We start from the raw sequence: 18,046 nt of genomic DNA, 5'->3' as shown, positions 1-18,046 counted from the left end.
ATACCTAACACATTTATTATGTCCTTAGTTTTAGGACTTGCCACCTATGTATGAATGATGAAACTATGAGTCATGATTTCTCAACTGACCTTCTTGACCAGTATAGTTAGGCCCTGGTACTTGAAGGGTTTTGTGAAGTCTATGAACTTGGCCCTCTCTGGGTTGATGGTTAGTGGAGCAACTATCATGTCTGCCTCATTGTCCAGCAACTCTCCCACCATCCCATTCCATCGCTTCACCTTTGAACCATTATGCTGAAACACAAGCTGCAGAGATCAAGATATTGTCTAACCAGTCTTGTAAATTCGTCAAACATTCAGGCACACAACCGGTCTTGTAACTCTCATAAGCTACCAGACTGGTTGGAATGTTGCCAGTCCAGAATTTTCTGGATTAAGAAAAATAGTAAGAAGGTAATTAAATGGAGAGAAACTGGTTAACATTTTCAAATCAAGGCTTTAGTCCTTATAAGTCAGATTCATCCAAGACCATCGGGTATGCATCTTTTTTAAAACTGCCCAGCAAAAACAGACCATCCCAGACAGTCGGGCAAGTGGGAGTTTGCAACACTGGTTTAACCGAAGTATGATGAACATCCAAAACCCAAGTTCAAGGTCAGTGTGCCGTTGTACAAACAGATCCTATGCTGATCGTAACTCCTGAGTTATGAGAGTCGTAGCTCTAAAGTTATTTTGTAAAACAGCAACCAGTGAGATATGACAAAAACACAAAATACTGAGATCACAACCTTGTCTCGCAAAGAGCAATAAATAACATCAAATGGAGGACATACACAGATTACAGTTTCTGAATGGAGCACAAGACAAATGACACAGAGACCAACAAGGAACATCAAATGAAGGACAAACACAAATTACGGCATCCAAATGATGCACAAAACAGAAGACACTGAGGTAGCTGACTCACCCTTTCAAATGACCCATACAGTCCATCATGGCTGAGGTGTATGGTGAAGGTGAAGTTGACCTGCTTGGCAATCTCCTGCAGCATGTCCATACAATAGCCTGTACAGCACTGGAGCTGATTCTGCCCTGCAAGGACACACAGCAGGTGAGGGGACGGTATGTACCACCATTACTTCATACCAATCTTATGTCAATTGACATATTTCATTGGGCATAAATACTATACATAATGTTTGAAAGATGTTGAATATCAGCTAGGCCCCGATTTCTTGAAACAAACTACAGTTTTCACTCAAATCTCAAACTGAGTTTAACAATTTGAAACAGCTGAATTTTTAACTCAAATGTATTTGTTAAAAATAAAAATGTTCAAATCACCAAAGAAACCTGTCCATAAAATCGAATTGCCTGATAAGTTTGAGTTTGATACTGATTTCACTTCATTCTGGAAAGTGCATATTCCTGCGTTTTCTCAAATTTGAGCAAAAACTTGAACGTAGCTCAAAATTCAGACTTAAGTTTGTTTCAAGAAATTGGGGCCAGTTCTCACATTTCAAAATGAAATATCATATTTCAAATATAACTATATTTCAGATAAACCTAGAGTGTCAACACCAGCACTTACTATGAAAACATAAAACAGTGAAAATCATGTTCACAAGATACATGACATATGCACTCAAAATCAAGTAAATTAAGTATCATTGAATGGGTCCACAATTTTAAATATGAATCAATTCAGGTAAGTGTGTACCCCCTGTTGTATCGTTTGACAGTATATATTATATGAGGTTTAATGTGAAGGTCAGGACATTATGGCCACGCCAATCTTTAAAGCATGATACTTTTTACATGAACCCTCTTGTATTAAGCACTCCAATGGCAGATCAAAGATTGTTACCAGTTGTTTTATTGTGTTGTGTGCAAGGGAAGACTTCCTTGTCATCATACGATGGGCAGACGCCACTGGGCAGGGGGCTCTCAACCTCCACAAACGGCATCTCAGGGATTGTTACAATCTGTCAAAAGAAGATGGGTCAACATACATGGGTATTGTGGTACCATGGAGAGAATATTTTACAGATTTCAAAAAAAACAACTCAATACAAGTCAGGAAATGGTGCTTGGAAACTCATGTACTGCCGCCAAGTGCTCCATGTGTTGTTTTTAAGGGGAAGCCACTTTTATCGCCATTTGTAATGACATTTCCTAAAAACGTAACATTTGCAACATAATTGTCATGACTGAGTGAGTGTGTTTAGTTTCAGTTTTTTATAACACTTTCATGCTTAATATCACAAACTGCATACATATTTAACTTCATGAGAACATTTAATATGCAACAACATTTGAATATTGGTACCAACCGTCAAGTTACGAGAGATCCTCTGACCCTTTGGTCTGACCTTGACCCCCCCTGGCCATGTTATCTCATGCATCATCCTCAGGGGTTCTTCAATTGGCTGAAAGAAGATACATCCATCAGCACAAGAAGCACTAAATGTGACTCCCGCTCTATGTAATTGTGCAATGATCACTATCAGTGGGATTAAACAATATACAGCCACGATTTGAGCCATCGTACTGGGGAGATATCTCCAGATGCATTGCAGCTGGTCATACAGCCAGCCTACTTCATACTTAAAAGTCCATATTCATTAAACAGAAGAAAACAAATTATCAGTATAAATATTGATACAATATAACTTAACTTATAAATTGTTGGCTATTCAGGGCAAGAAAACAATTCTGCTTTATGTAACTTGGCTATGCAATATGAGATTTTGCACAAAATCTCTAACCTGTGATTTCTTAAATAGTAAGTAAAAGTAACGAGACACCTTATCACAAACTAAACAATATCTGTGAAATGAGTGTCATCTGAAACACATTTGTAAACAAATACCCACACACCTTAATATCACCATACAGTCCCACAGCAAAAGCTTTGCCATCCTGGTTGATGTTGCGTATCTCGTACGAAGGGTTCTGTCTGTCACCATGCTCGTCAAAGGTCACCAAACCTGTCTGACCATGGGTCAGCTTTGTGTCTCGTAGTTTCCTAAACAATTTCCAAAAAACAAATCCATTCATTTTTCCTGGATAATATCTTAATGAGATACTTGCCATGATCCTTACTCTGAAATCGAAAGATAAAGACCTTATCCTCTGTCTATTTCTATAATGTCTGAAAGATAAAGACCTTATCCTCTGTCTATTTCTATAATGTCTGAAAGATAAAGACCTTATCCTCTGTCTATTTCTATAATGTCTGAAAGATAAAGACCTTATCCTCTGTCTATTTCTATAATGTCTGAAAGATAAAGACCTTATCCTCTGTCTATTTCTATAATGTCTGAAAGATAAAGACCTTATCCTCTGTGTATTTCTATAAATGTCTGAAAGATAAAGACCTTATCCTCTGTCTATTTCTATAATGTCTGAAAGATAAAGACCTTATCCTCTGTCTATTTCTATAATGTCTGAAAGATAAAGACCTTATCCTCTGTCTATTTCTATAAATGTCTGAAAGATAAAGACCTTATCCTCTGTCTATTTCTATAATGTCTGAAAGATAAAGACCTTATCCTCTGTCTATTTCTATAATGTCTGAAAGATAAAGACCTTATCCTCTGTCTATTTCTATAATGTCTGAAAGATAAAGACCTTATCCTCTGTCTATTTCTATAATGTCTGAAAGATAAAGACCTTATCCTCTGTCTATTTCTATAAATGTCTGAAAGATAAAGACCTTATCCTCTGTCTATTTCTATAATGTCTGAAAGATAAAGACCTTATCCTCTGTCTATTTCTATAAATGTCTGAAAGATAAAGACCTTATCCTCTGTCTATTTCTATAATGTCTGAAAGATAAAGACCTTATCCTCTGTCTATTTCTATAAATGTCTGAAAGATAAAGACCTTATCCTCTGTCTATTTCTATAATGTCTGACCATGCCTTCTCAGCTTGCAGTCTCTGCCATTTGAACAAAGAAATACAAAATCGAAGCACCTTTTCTCTCTCTCCTTACAACCCATCTCTGCCACTCAGCACTAGACTTTCAGAAGTGTGTGTATATCTGAGCATGGATCTAGGTTTCACTTTGTCACAGCACCAGTGAGCACCTGTTACTGCATACAAGGCATCAGAAATCAGTAATTATTACTATTGTATTATTATCACAACTCCCCAATAGACAACTATTATTGCCACATACCTCATGATCGTAGTCCCATCGCTCCAAGTGCTCATGTCTTTGCAAGCAGTAGGTGGTGCTGTGATGTTTCCGCTGCGGAGTATTTCTGAGAAAGCAAGTCCAACAACAGTGACGCTGTCTTTGATGTGGGCCTCTTCATCTGTTCCATTGTTAAGATACACGCCAAGCAGGCCTGGAATCATAACATTATTCAGTTACAACAAACACACAACAAGGAGTCATCAGAAGAAGACCAGTCCCCTTGGTCCCTACAAACTTGAAGTTGATAACCTAGTTTTGTTTAAGTACAGAGGTTCAGACTATATCCTCGGTGCATATAATGTAGGGGGATATAAATGTTTATATCATGTTATCAACAATTATCTAATGACATGCAAAACATGTCAAGAAACTTGAAAAGGTTTGTAAACATTGTAATTGTAAAATCACAGTAATCTTTAAAAAACAGCAATCTTTTACAATGACTTCTTATTAAAATTGTTTTAGCCAAAAAACCCAAATTTTCAAAACTAGTTGTAATGTTTTACGGAAAACTGAACCAATGTCACCTGATGGAATGAAATCTGAATTTGCAGATGTCTTTTTTTGAAGAGTGAGAATTTCATGACACTCTAAAAGACTGAAACCTCTTGTATATTTTCATCTATCTGTTTAATACATGATATATTCTCACAGTCAGTAGAAATAAATGATGATAAGGGGCCCAATCCACAAAGCATTTGTAATGTTATATTAACTCTCTTCTGTATCATAGACTTACAAATGGCATAGTGCTATGAAAGTTTTGTGGATAGGGCCCCTGAGGCATAAAAACCCAAATTTAGCAACAAATGTAGGTAATTATTTCCAACCTGGAATGTGCAAACTCATGATATTCCATACTAACTTTTATCCTAATGGTACCAAAACCAGTAAAGGTATAACAGAATTTGTCGACTTTACTTAATATTATTGAACTGAAAGTAATTATATTAATGAAAACAGAACTCAAACCATTATATTAATGAAAACAGATTTATCCCAATATCACACATGCAGCACTTACTTTGAAATCGAGGATACATCCCAGATAATACTCAAATTTCAAATAGAATATGTAACAAATATTGAAACCTTTTTGCTGTATAAAACATCTGTGGTACGTACCAACAGGGGCATTGTAGGCTTTGAAGGCCAGCTCTGTGGCAAACCATGCATAGTCCTCCCCAGTCAGACCCAGGTTCTCGGCGTCTTGGAATATCACCTCAGCATCATCAGTCCTGCCAGACAATGTGGGATGGATTTAATGCCACTTGGAATGATATTCCAGTTATATCACAGCATCTCAGTTGATATAGAGGCATGCTTTATGTGACACAAATTTCATGTGGGGAACAACTCAAGCCTTCAGGGTTATGAGCGAACGCTTATACCACAAGGCTACCCCACCACCCCTAATTATAATTATATTAGTACAGGACAGAACTGTACATTATTACAGAATACATGTGAACCGTATTTCTTACTTCTGATTGCATACTGACGTTATGAAGTTGGCTCATTTTAGAGCACAATATCCAAAAACAAACAAGACTTTTGTTTGTAAAAGAGTTCCAAGATCACGCAAGCAGTGTCTCAATGCTAAATTACTGCAACAACAGACTGAGGAACCCCACCCCCTCTCATGTGGAAGAGTGTTGCAGATGAGACCAGACTGACAACACCTGGTCATGCTCCACTTGACGTAATAAAATACTTACGATGCAGACAGAAGTACCACTCTGGACTGGGCCTGCACAGTCCTGAACAAGTCGTTGGTGTAGTTTGACTGGCCTGGAATGTACTTGATGGTCATCTCAAGCTGGATATAGAGTTACAGTAAATCATTTCAACTGAAGGCAAGTTAATAATTGTCATAGACAATACACACAGGACACGTAATGAAACAAACACCATTTACTTTCATTCCAAGCACACTACAGATAAAATAATCAACATCTATAAAACTATTCTCCACTAGTACTGCTGCTGCTGCTGCTACTGTTACTACGACTGCTACTACTACTGCTGCTGCTGTTACTACTACTACTGCTACTGTTACAGCTGCTGCTACTACTGTTACTACTACTACTACTACTACTACTACTACTACTCTGGATGTTAATAATCATCAAAAGTTATCCCCATTGGGAAGCAGAGGAACCAACAGACACACTCCATTACAATATCCCTTTCCCATTTCAAGGCAGGTGAAAATAGTCACATTAAACAGATAAATGTAATCTGCGACATTACATCCACTGAAACGTTCTAAAAGTGCAAAATACATTCATCTGTCAAACAGCTGGCACTTAACTGCTCAGCTCCATGGGAAGTATGCAAGAGAGTAAAATTACGATGTTTCAAGACTGGCTCACTGATGGCACCAGGAAGCACAGCACAAATCAACAAACATTGCATGGTATACTCATTTTGACATTTTCAAGCAAGTTGACACTTTTGAACATACCTTGCATTTAAGGTTCCGAAGATGTGTTCTTGTACTGTGCATTCATTCTATGTACACAAACCAACTTTTTCAATGGTGCACTTATAACAATCAAAATTATAACAAATTATTCGCAATATCATATACATGTATCAATACATATTACATGTGCACATATCTTTGAATACATTTCACCTCCTACCTTGATTTTGAGAGGTTCAGCTAGGGTTTGGAACTGGCTGAGAATTGCCCGCCCTTCTTCATCTGAGCTGTGGAGGAAGATGACCTGTGACCACTCGAAGTACTGCAGCAGGGCAATCCATACATCTGCCTGGGCAGAGTAGGGTGGCACTGTGCGCAGAAAGGTCCCATGGACGTTCTGCAGAGGTTGAAGTTAGGTCAAAAAAAGGTTCGTTATGAATCTTGTCAACAAATGACATAAATTACAAAAACAAGTAACTGAAAAGTAACAAATATATGTGGCATTTAAAAACATTAAAATGTGTAAAAACTTGATGGTCTGTGTACGAGATGATAAATATGAAAGTAGAAGTAACAAAATGTCCTATAGCAGCTTCATTTCATGTAACAGATGCAAGAATCAGACTAGACTTTCCAGCAAAAGAATTGAAATTATTTATTACCCAATGAAATTCTGTATTTCTAAAACTCTGTAAACTTTCAAAAAACAGATCAAAGGGACATCCCAGGGAAAGAAAAGTAATTATGAAGTACTGAATGATATTCTCTTGTTTCAAAACCTGTGTAAACCTTTCAATACTTAGACCAGAAGAGACTTCAGGGACTGTCTAGGAAAAGACAAGAGATTATCAATAACCCAATGACATTCTCAGATTTCTAAATGTTTGTACACATAATCTTGCAAGATTTGGAAAGATATACAAGTCTGACCGTGTCTGAGAAAGCACTGTCTCTTGCTGCAATTCCAATCACAGGAATGTTGTAGAAACCACACGTGTAGGAGACTGATATTGGCGACTGGTCACTGGCGTTCGGATGACTGGCAATCACAGTGTACACTGTCTGTGGTAACAAACGGTCACACACATCCAGAGCTGACCGAATAGGATTAACATCCATTGCTATAGACGTTGAATTAAAATAGACATCACCTCCAAGTCGCAAATCATTTAAATGATCCACTGCATTTTTAAACACTTCCTGGTTTCTTTCAGAACTCAACGCAGCGCCGATGGTGACTGTTCGCACAGCTGATGCCGAACCCAAGAGAGAACTTAAAAGCAATATCAGAGCTGACTTCATCATGCTGCAAAAATAGGTTGGAAGACCAGGAAATTATCTGTTACTGTTGCAGTTACTTCATCTGTACACTGTCACCTGCAAGATTGAATCAATACCTTTACATCCATGCAAGGCCCACTCTCATGCTGTGTTCACTGCTAACACTGAGAGCATGTGGAAAAATTTGAATTTAAAATCTTAATGCCTCATTATGTAGCTGTCAGGCAGTGGTAGGAACTGGCAAACACTCTTAATAATTCATCTTGTTCATGATCTCTCTTCAAAAGAAAGTCTTTTCAGTTATTTTGATTGTTCAGCCATGAGCGAATCTGGCATGTGAGTGATCTAGCTGATTTTGATCAGAGTGCTGTTGTACAAAGCAACCTTAGCGCTAAGGCTGCCTTAAGTCTGTGTTAAGGTATGGAAGTTATGTTCACCTTAGTACTAAGATCACATTGTACAATAGCAACCAGGCTGATAATGTTTCATGGACTTTTTCAGATAAGCTGGGATCTAAGGGATTTCTGCATCAAATATGCATAAAAATTGACAGTGGATGCACCTAAATTTTCAAGTGCAGCCACAGGAATGCAGAAAAGGTTCAATTACTTTTTGTGAAATTTCAATCAAGTAACAATAAGTCATCAAAGAGTTTGCTAATAGGCTATGGCATCATTTGCAGTTCAATTACTGTAACAAATAATGTGATACACAATACAATAACCGTATTGATAATAACAGTCAAGAGTCTGAGACCCCCATTGTGTCCCAAGGACCGTACAAAAAACATGACTCAAGGTAAATCTCTGATTACATGATGCCTGTAATGAACCAAAGCACTCAACATAGCTATGAAAAGGAATAGAGAAAGGGGCCCTCACACGTAAAAATCATAATGACAGCAAACGTTTGAAGATGATTTTCAGGTACAAACTTGATCAACATGTTCAGGATCCAATCAAACAACAATTTTCACGTATGTATTGGCAGACTTCATAAATATATTTTTTTTTTTATCGTGTTTTTGATATAATCATATATGCCAATCGTATTAAAACCTGAAATTTTACTGTGTGTTCACGTGGCTGCTTGTATTAGACCAGACTAAAATTGGTTTTCTGACTACAGCCTACTGAGTAGGGTATAATCATGATAATAATCAAAATAATAACAATCATCATCATCATCATCATCATCATAATATTAGCCAATCACAATAAAACCTGAACTTTTACTCTTATTCATCGGTCCCTTTTTTCATGCTAAAGAGTAGTACTGTGAACTACAGATCTGACGCCACCTGCATAAAGTGTTAGCATAGACTAACAGCTAACAGCTAATCTCTAAAAAGAACATATTTTACTGAAAAAATGTTCATAGTCAAAAAAATAATACAATGAAATGGAGCTGAAGCTATGGAAATCTAGACTTGCCCCATTTTCTAGACTTGCATGGGCTTTCTTGGATATATATACTTCAGGGTCTGTACGACAGACTAAGTGTTAGCACTAAAACTGCTGTAAGTCTTTCATTATGACTGTTGTAGCAAGATCAGTGCAAGTGTATACTGGCTTTAATGGACTGTACTTGCTATCAGGGTGTTTTTGTGCAGATTGTAACTCCCATACCTTAACACGGACTTACAGCTGTTGTAGCGCTAGGTTTGTTTTGTACAACAGCCCTCTGACTGCATCTAATGAATATGTCACGTTGTGACAAAACAACATTGATTTTATGACATGCCACTGGGAGTCATGATATTCATATGTCATTCGTCAATACATACTGACACATTTTTTTGTTTGATATGTATAACAGCACTCTGTAAATTGTTGCATCTAGACCGGACAATCCAGGCTCAATGTTTTGCCTACTAAATTCCTAAAAATGCTTGAAAAACCTTGCAAGAATAGGCTTTAGTTATGTTTCTAATTCATTCATACACTAGGTTTGCAAAATATTCTTTTCAGAAAAATAGTAGATTACAAACTTCAACAGAACTTAAGATACAATGAGCTTCTATTTCAATGTGAATGCATGTGGCTACTTATATTAGTCCAGGCTAATGCAGGTTTTTTTGCAGAAGCGAACTGAATGGAGTATGGATACCCAGCTGAGACACAGCATACTGACTCCAAGCTCAACAGGTAACAACAAATACCATATTAGAACAACATCTGGTATGACGTGGCTGTGCAGCTCACATCGATGGACACAGGTCACATTGGACATAAAACTACATTCTGGTAGATAAAACCAGAATTCATTAAATTCTCTCAAATCACTTGTTAACACATACAATATTACATCAATGAGTCATGCTTTCCATACATGAAGCAATTACATTTGTAACTGGTTTTTGCATGAGGCATGATGTCCTCTATACTGTGACTACATCATATGTACCACTCTTTCTTGCACATGTTCATTCACTCCTACAGATACTGTGGGTTAACCTATTGGTTAAAGTATCCACTTATCACGCTGAAAACCTGGGTTTGATTTCCCACATGGGTACAATGTGTGAAGCCCATTTCTGATGTCGTCTGCTGTGATGCTGCTGGAATATTGCAAGAGCGGCAACTGTCAACAACTGGAGTTATTTTGGTCATGTCATCAGGACAATAACAATGATTACTCACATCTGTCACAACAAGTATAACAAATAATACCATAAATTGTAACAGATGAGCTCAGGAACATGATATATGTTTTGCCTGCTGTGTAATACTGTCTATTGTTCAAAACATTTTCAGTTTTGAAAACACAGGGTATGTATTCAAGAAAAGCATATTATCTTCTAAATTCTGTTACTACTTTAACCTCCAACACGTACACACATTCACACACATTCACTCCAACATGTACACACGGTGTGGTAGCCTGATGGTTCACTCATTCACTCATCAAATACCTGGGTTTGATTTCAAAATAACCATTACTCCCTCACTCCAACATGTACACATGGTGTGGTAGCCTGATGGTTCACTCATTCACTCATTGAAGATCTGGGTTTGATTTCAAAATAACCATTACTCCCTCACTCCAACATGTACACACGGTGTGGTAGCCTGATGGTGCACTCATTCAAGATCTGGGTTTGATTTCAAAATAACCATTACCCCCTCACTCCAACATGTACACATGGTGAGGTAGCCTAGTGTTTAAAGTGTTAGCTTATCATGCCAAAGTCCAGGGTTCAATTCACATTTCCCCTTGTCGCCCCACTACAACACTGTTAGAATATTGTAAAACATGGGGTAAAACCTTGTTTCCTCACTCACTACATGCTCAAATTGTGGCCGACCTAGTGGTTAAAACAATCATTCATCCTTCCAAAGACTCATATTGAATTTTCCAAAGGGTACAACATGTGAAACCCTCTGGTGTCCCCACTATGCCACTGCAGGAAATGTGAGGTAAAACCTTCGGCTCCACTCACTCCAGTACAAAATGCCAGAGGTCTACAGCACACGTTACATATACGACCAGATGTACCAACCATAACCATTACAAGATCTGGTATCATTAGAACCACCCCAGTAATGTATACAGTTCTCGTTGCCCTCGTAATGGATTAATCCTTTATTAAGAGAACATACACAGTGAGTCAATTTGTGTGGATGTTGGCAGTCAAGTCAATGAGTGTATGATATACCAGCTAGTCACATTTACTGCACATACATCTCCTTTGTTGTATCATTTGAATCATCCAACTTGACAAGAACCTGTATAAATAGAAAGTGTTAAAAATTGTTACATTCGTCAGACCAATTTCACATCTTGTTTTACAGATTTTTGTCCTCAGAAAATCCAATGGCAGAATTTTTGTTTAATTACAAACACCAAAAAACCCCATCCGCCTAAGTTTCCATATTAAGTCTTTTGGTTTCTTTAATCAACATCAGATAAGTTGAGTGAGTTTAGGTTTCACACTGATTTTAAGAGTATTTCACATTTATATCACATAAACATTTGGATTTTATTGTCTGATCATTGAAAATTATCAGTCATTCTTTGTTTCTTATTCTTAAAAAACTATGGCTGGTGGTTCTCTGAAAAAAATAAGATCGGTTTGGCTATACTATCACTCTCAATGCAAACAAAAATTAGTCTAGCCTCACAATCACTCTCAATGCAACCATGACAAATACAGTTTTAAAAGGCATCATTAAAACCTACTGAAAATGCATCGTACATCTCCAAAACATAGTGAATGGTCTGAATCCTTATTTTTTCCACTCTCTTACCTACTCAACATTTTGAGGTGATAAAAACATGTTTGAAACAGGATGTTTGCTATTTTCATGCTTTTTCACTAACTGACCTGAATTTTCAGGCAGTGATGGATTTGGAGCCTGCCCTTGCAGCAAGGCACACAGAAACTTACATGTCAGGCCTACATCCCATAAATCCCACAAATAAAAACATACGCCTTCACAATGCAGAATATGTTTCCCATCTAAATGATAAATCCTTTGACATTTCACTGTTGGAAAAGCCTACTCCTTCTTAATGTATTTGTTTGTTCTTTATTATTCTCCTAACTTTGCTAAAAAAGAAAGATTTTCATAAAGAAAGTGTCCTTATTGTGACATCTGTGCTATCAATTCAATTGTACATGTTGATTTGTAATGAGAAATTAGGAAACACCTGAACTTTAGTTCAGTCCATTGAACAGGTGCTCACTTACAGTCTTTGCTTTTGTTTTTGGCACTTTTAAGAATCAGTTATTAGTTGTTGATAACTAATTCAGTTGAACATCGCTACATCCACAGCTGCACTGGGTGAGTTGTTTCCTTTCACTTCCAGTCCTAGTGGTTTAAGCATCACATTGAAGACCTAAGTTCAATTCCCCACGTGGGTACAGTGTGTGAAGACCATTTCTGGTGTCCCTTGGCATCATGTAACTGGAATGTTGATATAAGCAGCATGCCATACTCACTCACTCACCCACGTGACGTACCGAAAGTTGTAGATATCATAGTTACATTAGAAACGGCAAGTTTTTGTACCCAAAGAGAGTCATTCTAATCTTCCGCCGCCATATAGCTGAAATATTGCTGAGTGCGGATTAAAATTAAACTCACTCACTCCCCTCCCTCATCATAATTTTCATCATCAGTGTTGTTTTTAAAGACACAGTGATGACTCATACTCACAGTAGCATGCACATAGTCATGATTAAAAGCAACAGCATATAAAAATGTCAATGGTCATGGAAATCTGAAACTCAATTCTACATAAGAATGCTCGACTCAAAATGGTCAGGTGCATAAATCTTACACACCTGTATTTAACATCTCAACAGCTGATCAATTCCTATCAATGATATTGTCTACAACCCAATTTTCACTTAGGAAAAATATATACATGATGAATGCTTAAGTTACAGGTGTTGAAAACTATGTATTTAATGGCACAATGTCCTACATAAATCCTCTGGTACTACTTAACCAATCAGTATATATGAATTCCTGATATCTTGCAAACAAATAAGAGGAATTATTTTTGATATTATATGAAATATTTTCCTTGTACTTTAACTACACACTAAGGAATATCCTATCTATAATGGCAGTATGTAATAATCAAGTCTGGACCAGACAATCAGTGATTGACATTATAAGCATCTATCTGTGCAACTGGGATACAATGACATGCATAAAAGAAGCAAGCAACCAGATTCTGATCCTCTAACGATAAGCATGGGTTGCTGTAGACCAATTCTAACCAGATAATCACATGTCTTTGATTATCACTGCCATGAAATAATACACCAGGATACGAATATTCTCTGTAATAAGCACTATGAGTGTTTAGCTGGCTATTAATTCTGTACACAACCACTTAAATTCTTTGTTTGAGAAGGCGTGGTAGAGAACAAACGTATTTGATGAGATTCAAATATTTTTTATGACAGTTACAAGATAGTCACAATCAAAATCTGTAATGTCCATCATATAAAATACACCTTAAATGACAGGTTTTTGTTTCATTTCACTAAAATTTCAAATACAAATATAAATCTCCTGAACCCTTAGACAAAAGTATCATTAATGAAACCACAAAATTCCAATCTATGACATGCATATCACTGATGACAAAATAAAACTACATATACTTAATCTTATGGTGTTTATGCATTTGAATACAATCACCCAATGTATTATCAAAAATTGTTTTATCATCTGTCTCTGAGTGAGTTTAGTTTTATGTTGCAATATTTATCAGCATATATAATGCAAACATAAAATTAGATGCTTTGAAACATAAAAACTATACTGAATGCTAAGCCCATAGATATTTAGTGCTTCTGTCCTCTAAAGAGGAAAGTCCAGATAAGTGGACAGTACGGAAACAGATCATTGAATCCCTGTTTTGTAGGTCAATGCTCATGTCGTTGATCACTGGATTGTCAGATTCAGAGTCGATTTTCTACGTACCACCTAGTCTGTAGTACAGACCCTGAAGCAAATATATCCAAGAAAACCCCTGCAAGTCTAGAAAATGTGGCAAATCTTGATTCCTTTAGCTTCTCGAAATGAAGAAAGTCTCACGGCTCAATTTCATTACATTATATTATTTTTTTTTTTAGTAAGGAACATTTTTCAGTAAAATATTTTCATTTCAGAAACTAGTTGGTAGTCTACATACCACCACATTGCTGGAATGTTGCTATGAGCACCTCTAAACCAGAAACACACACAATTAGGGGGACAGTGAGCTCTTTTCATTTATATTTTTAAAGAAATTACCATTTCAACTATATTTCTTTACAGATTTTTACAAGTCTACATTAAAACATGAGAGGGCATGCATTCTGCAATTCCAATGCAACAAGTGTGTAGCGCATATTCCATTCCAGCAGTAATTAGTGGCATTGCTACAAGCGTTGATAACTTATCCTGACTGGAGTGATGACTTCTCACCGGTCCTAAGAATCCCGATATGTAACGGTCTAAACCTACCAGTGTTGTAGCGAATATTGATCCAGACATATGCTCGTGTCCAAACACACATTCTGGGTCAGATGTGTTACATACACAAGAGGAACGATTCAAACGGGGTCTGCAGCTTAAACACACTGACACTGCTATTTATAAATATGTCCTACACATACCATAATAACGCAGTAATTGATCGCGGGTAAATGTCAGATCTAAACCAAACGCTGGGGCCTTAACCCTGGTTTGATTCTGTGTAATCAGATTATGTGTTAATTGCAGCCCCGAACATCAATAATCACATACATGTGTAACGTTATGTTTAAAAATCCACAGATCAGCATGAATCCTAATATTTTCTAAACAGACATCATCCTGCAAAACTCCGCCGTCGGATATGGTACATACGCGCCACCATGGTACCAAATTCATAGTTTGTCTGTCATTTTCTATTACACCTATCAAAACTGCTCCAAAATGAAGAATCCTTACCAAATTGTGGTTCCACCACATCCGTGCGTTAACATGGCAGCAAAGAGTTTTCGTGTCTGCTACCAGCCTCGCTGTGAATGCTAGAACCAGCAGCCGTCTCTACCAATACTACTGTATAATGAGGAATATCGATTGCGTGGGTTACCTCCGTTATAATGCAAATATTGGCAACGCGCCATATGGAATGTTAAATTATGTTGATATTGTGGAATGAGTATATATACTGAACGCCGCACCTGCTGCAAGTTATGTCTTATAAATGCAACTGCATAAAGTTACAGTATTTTGGTTGTGACTTATAATTGACGACTCGAGTTGGTCTTTCCACTAGAAGTGTCCTCCCGCGCTTCCATATACAGTGAGTCAAGTGTTTATGAACAAGCTTATGTGCAAATCTAACGACCTGTTTTCGGTGTCGGACACTTGTATATGAATATATCAAACTATGCTTATAACGAATGAAAACGGTGATCGGTATAAATTCGAAATGACCACAATTTACTGTATAACAGAAACAAACACACACAAAATCAAACAAACAAACAACGCAAAGAGAACTAACTCTTCTAACTAACTGCATTTAGTATCCATTTATGCATTGTCACGAGCGGTGGGGTAGCGTTCGCTCATCACTGGAAGACCCGGGTTCGATTCCCTAGGTGGGTAACGCAGACATCTACTCGTGGAGATACCGGTTTGAATTCGTCTTCAGAAACCCACGTTAGCTTCTCGTTCGAGACGACTAACTGTGATCCTGGGCTCATGCAGACACTTGTCATCGTATCCCAGTTATACAGATTGATGCTCATGCCGTTAACCACTGGTTTGTCTGGTCCAAACTAGAAAACTTACAGACTGTAGCCATGTTGTTTGCGGCGTTCAACAGTAAGCAAACAAACATACTCACCTGACAATACGGTCGATCTCGTTTTCTGTTAATGCTGCTGTAGGTAGTTAAGATACCTGGGACGCCATATAACATGTGTTCAGAGATAAGGACTGAGAAGCTGCCAACACAACTCACATGAGGAATGTATACATGATCACAAGCTGTATATGAATGATTTCAGTTGATTTATTATAGATGTGTTGGTCTAACGCCTTGCTGAACTAGGTCTAGATTTTCGGAGCTCTCTTGGCGCTAAGATAGTCGTAAGTTAATGTTAATGAATGGCACTTACGACTATCTTAATGCTAAGAGAACTTCGAAAATCTAGACCCTGTTCACTAGAAGTATGACGCGACTCTGAGTCTGGACCGGACATTCCTGTGATTGATACCTCGGCCATCGATGCCATGCATGAACCCTGCCAGCTAGGCCTTATTCGACAAGCAGTGGATGTCTAAGACCAATTGTGACTCTGGGCCTAGATTTTCGAAGCTCTCTTAGTGCTAAGATAGTCGTAAGTGCCATACATTAACAGTAAGATACGACTGTCTTAGCGGTAAGAGAGCTTCGAAAACCAAGGCCCATATCTGCATACATGAGACAGACATTCACGTTCGCTTTGTGGAACGGAGCCCTGGTTCTGACCATGTTAGTAGGCGCAGGGGTAGTCTAGTGGTTGAAACGTCAGCTCGTCACGCCAAATACCCGGTGTCGATTCCCTACATAGTGTCAGTGTGTGAAGCCCATTTGTGGTGTCCCATAAGTAATATTGCTTGAATATTGCTAAAAGCGACGTAAAGCCATACTCACTCACACTGACTACTTTGGTAACCAACGTGAATTAAGGAAAGTCGGAGTCTAAGTAAACTTAGTTTCAGTATTACTCGTTACTCTCCTGTGTATAGTGTAACGAATAAAACTGAGACTAAGTTTACTTAGATTGTGAAAGGCGGAATTATAAGATTTAAAGAAGTCGCTATCAGCACAGGGTACAATCTGAACAAGCCGCTACCTGTTTCCTTCAGGAGTCCCACCAACAAAAGGGTGGATAATTAAAACCAGGGAGACTATCTACAGATTATCACTGTTATAACATACAGTCAATAAACAAAGCTCTTGCATCATGTACATGAGGCCCTTGCTATCAGTAGCAGATACTGGAAGCGGTCAGCCGTTAAACATATGCGCACTCATCTGCTGTGTTCGTCACTTGACAGGCAGCAATGGGTTCCTCGCACGTGGCCTGATATTGATTACACCGAGGATCATAAATCCTTCCGTCTCTACCTTAACTTGTCTAATCGCTCTCCCTTCTCTAATTGGAAGACGCGGGTTCGTTTTACATGCTGTCTCCTTACAATGTTCTCATCACGAATATGTTTTTGTGTCATTATATCTGTCAGCTCAGTTTATAGTAGTTGCAGACTGGTGGATTGTTTGTGCTGACGTGATTGTAACGTGTGCATCATGCACGAGGATAATTGGAAGTTAAGTCATGCCCTAGGGTGATATATGATCATCCATTATGCTCCCTAGGGTGATATGTTGATCCATGGTAGAATGCACTGGTTTTGATGTAATACGGACAAATGCATTTGCTACCCTAAACGAGGACATTACATTATATTTAACAGTTAAACGAGTTTGTTTTTCAGTTCTTTAGAGTTCAGTTTCTTTTTTGATATATCGTAATTTGGGACTCGTGGCCAAGAGTACAGTATTAAGTACACCTAATCTACCAGTTCCACGACAGTAAATTGCATGATGGAGTTTGCACGGTAGGTAATTAAATCATTTACAGAATAATATGTATTGCAAATACATACCATAGTCATAACGCTTTC

The 18,046-nt window shown here is 37.8% G+C and overlaps 1 protein-coding gene across 5 annotated transcripts in view; it reads right to left on the bottom strand.

Moving 5' to 3' along the window:
* LOC137286337 (glutamate [NMDA] receptor subunit 1-like) overlaps window positions 1-15,423 on the bottom strand; it is a 28,771-nt gene extending 13,348 nt beyond the window's left edge. For 4 of the 5 annotated variants that reach the window (XR_010956990.1, XM_067818134.1, XM_067818131.1 and 1 more), the window contains exons 1-11: window positions 15,314-15,391; window positions 7,524-7,970; window positions 6,814-6,990; window positions 5,884-5,984; window positions 5,291-5,403; window positions 4,145-4,316; window positions 2,841-2,988; window positions 2,294-2,389; window positions 1,828-1,945; window positions 928-1,052; window positions 90-254 (exon numbers count right to left, since the gene is read on the bottom strand). Coding sequence is in view for 4 of the 5 variants with exons in the window: in XM_067818134.1 (XP_067674235.1) it covers window positions 90-254; window positions 928-1,052; window positions 1,828-1,945; window positions 2,294-2,389; window positions 2,841-2,988; window positions 4,145-4,316; window positions 5,291-5,403; window positions 5,884-5,984; window positions 6,814-6,990; window positions 7,524-7,898 (1,590 nt within the window). In the remaining variant the exon portion in view is untranslated. Of the gene's footprint in view, window positions 1-89; window positions 255-927; window positions 1,053-1,827; window positions 1,946-2,293; window positions 2,390-2,840; window positions 2,989-4,144; window positions 4,317-5,290; window positions 5,404-5,883; window positions 5,985-6,813; window positions 6,991-7,523; window positions 7,971-15,313 lie in introns of all 5 variants that reach the window. The other variant, XM_067818133.1, reaches the window with a different exon arrangement.
* Window positions 15,424-18,046: the final 2,623 nt, after the last annotated feature.

The sequence above is a fragment of the Haliotis asinina genome, chromosome 6 (assembly GCF_037392515.1).
Source record: "Haliotis asinina isolate JCU_RB_2024 chromosome 6, JCU_Hal_asi_v2, whole genome shotgun sequence".
In the NCBI taxonomy this organism is placed as follows: Eukaryota; Metazoa; Mollusca; class Gastropoda; order Lepetellida; family Haliotidae; genus Haliotis; species Haliotis asinina.
This window is presented reverse-complemented; position numbering and strand designations above follow the sequence as displayed.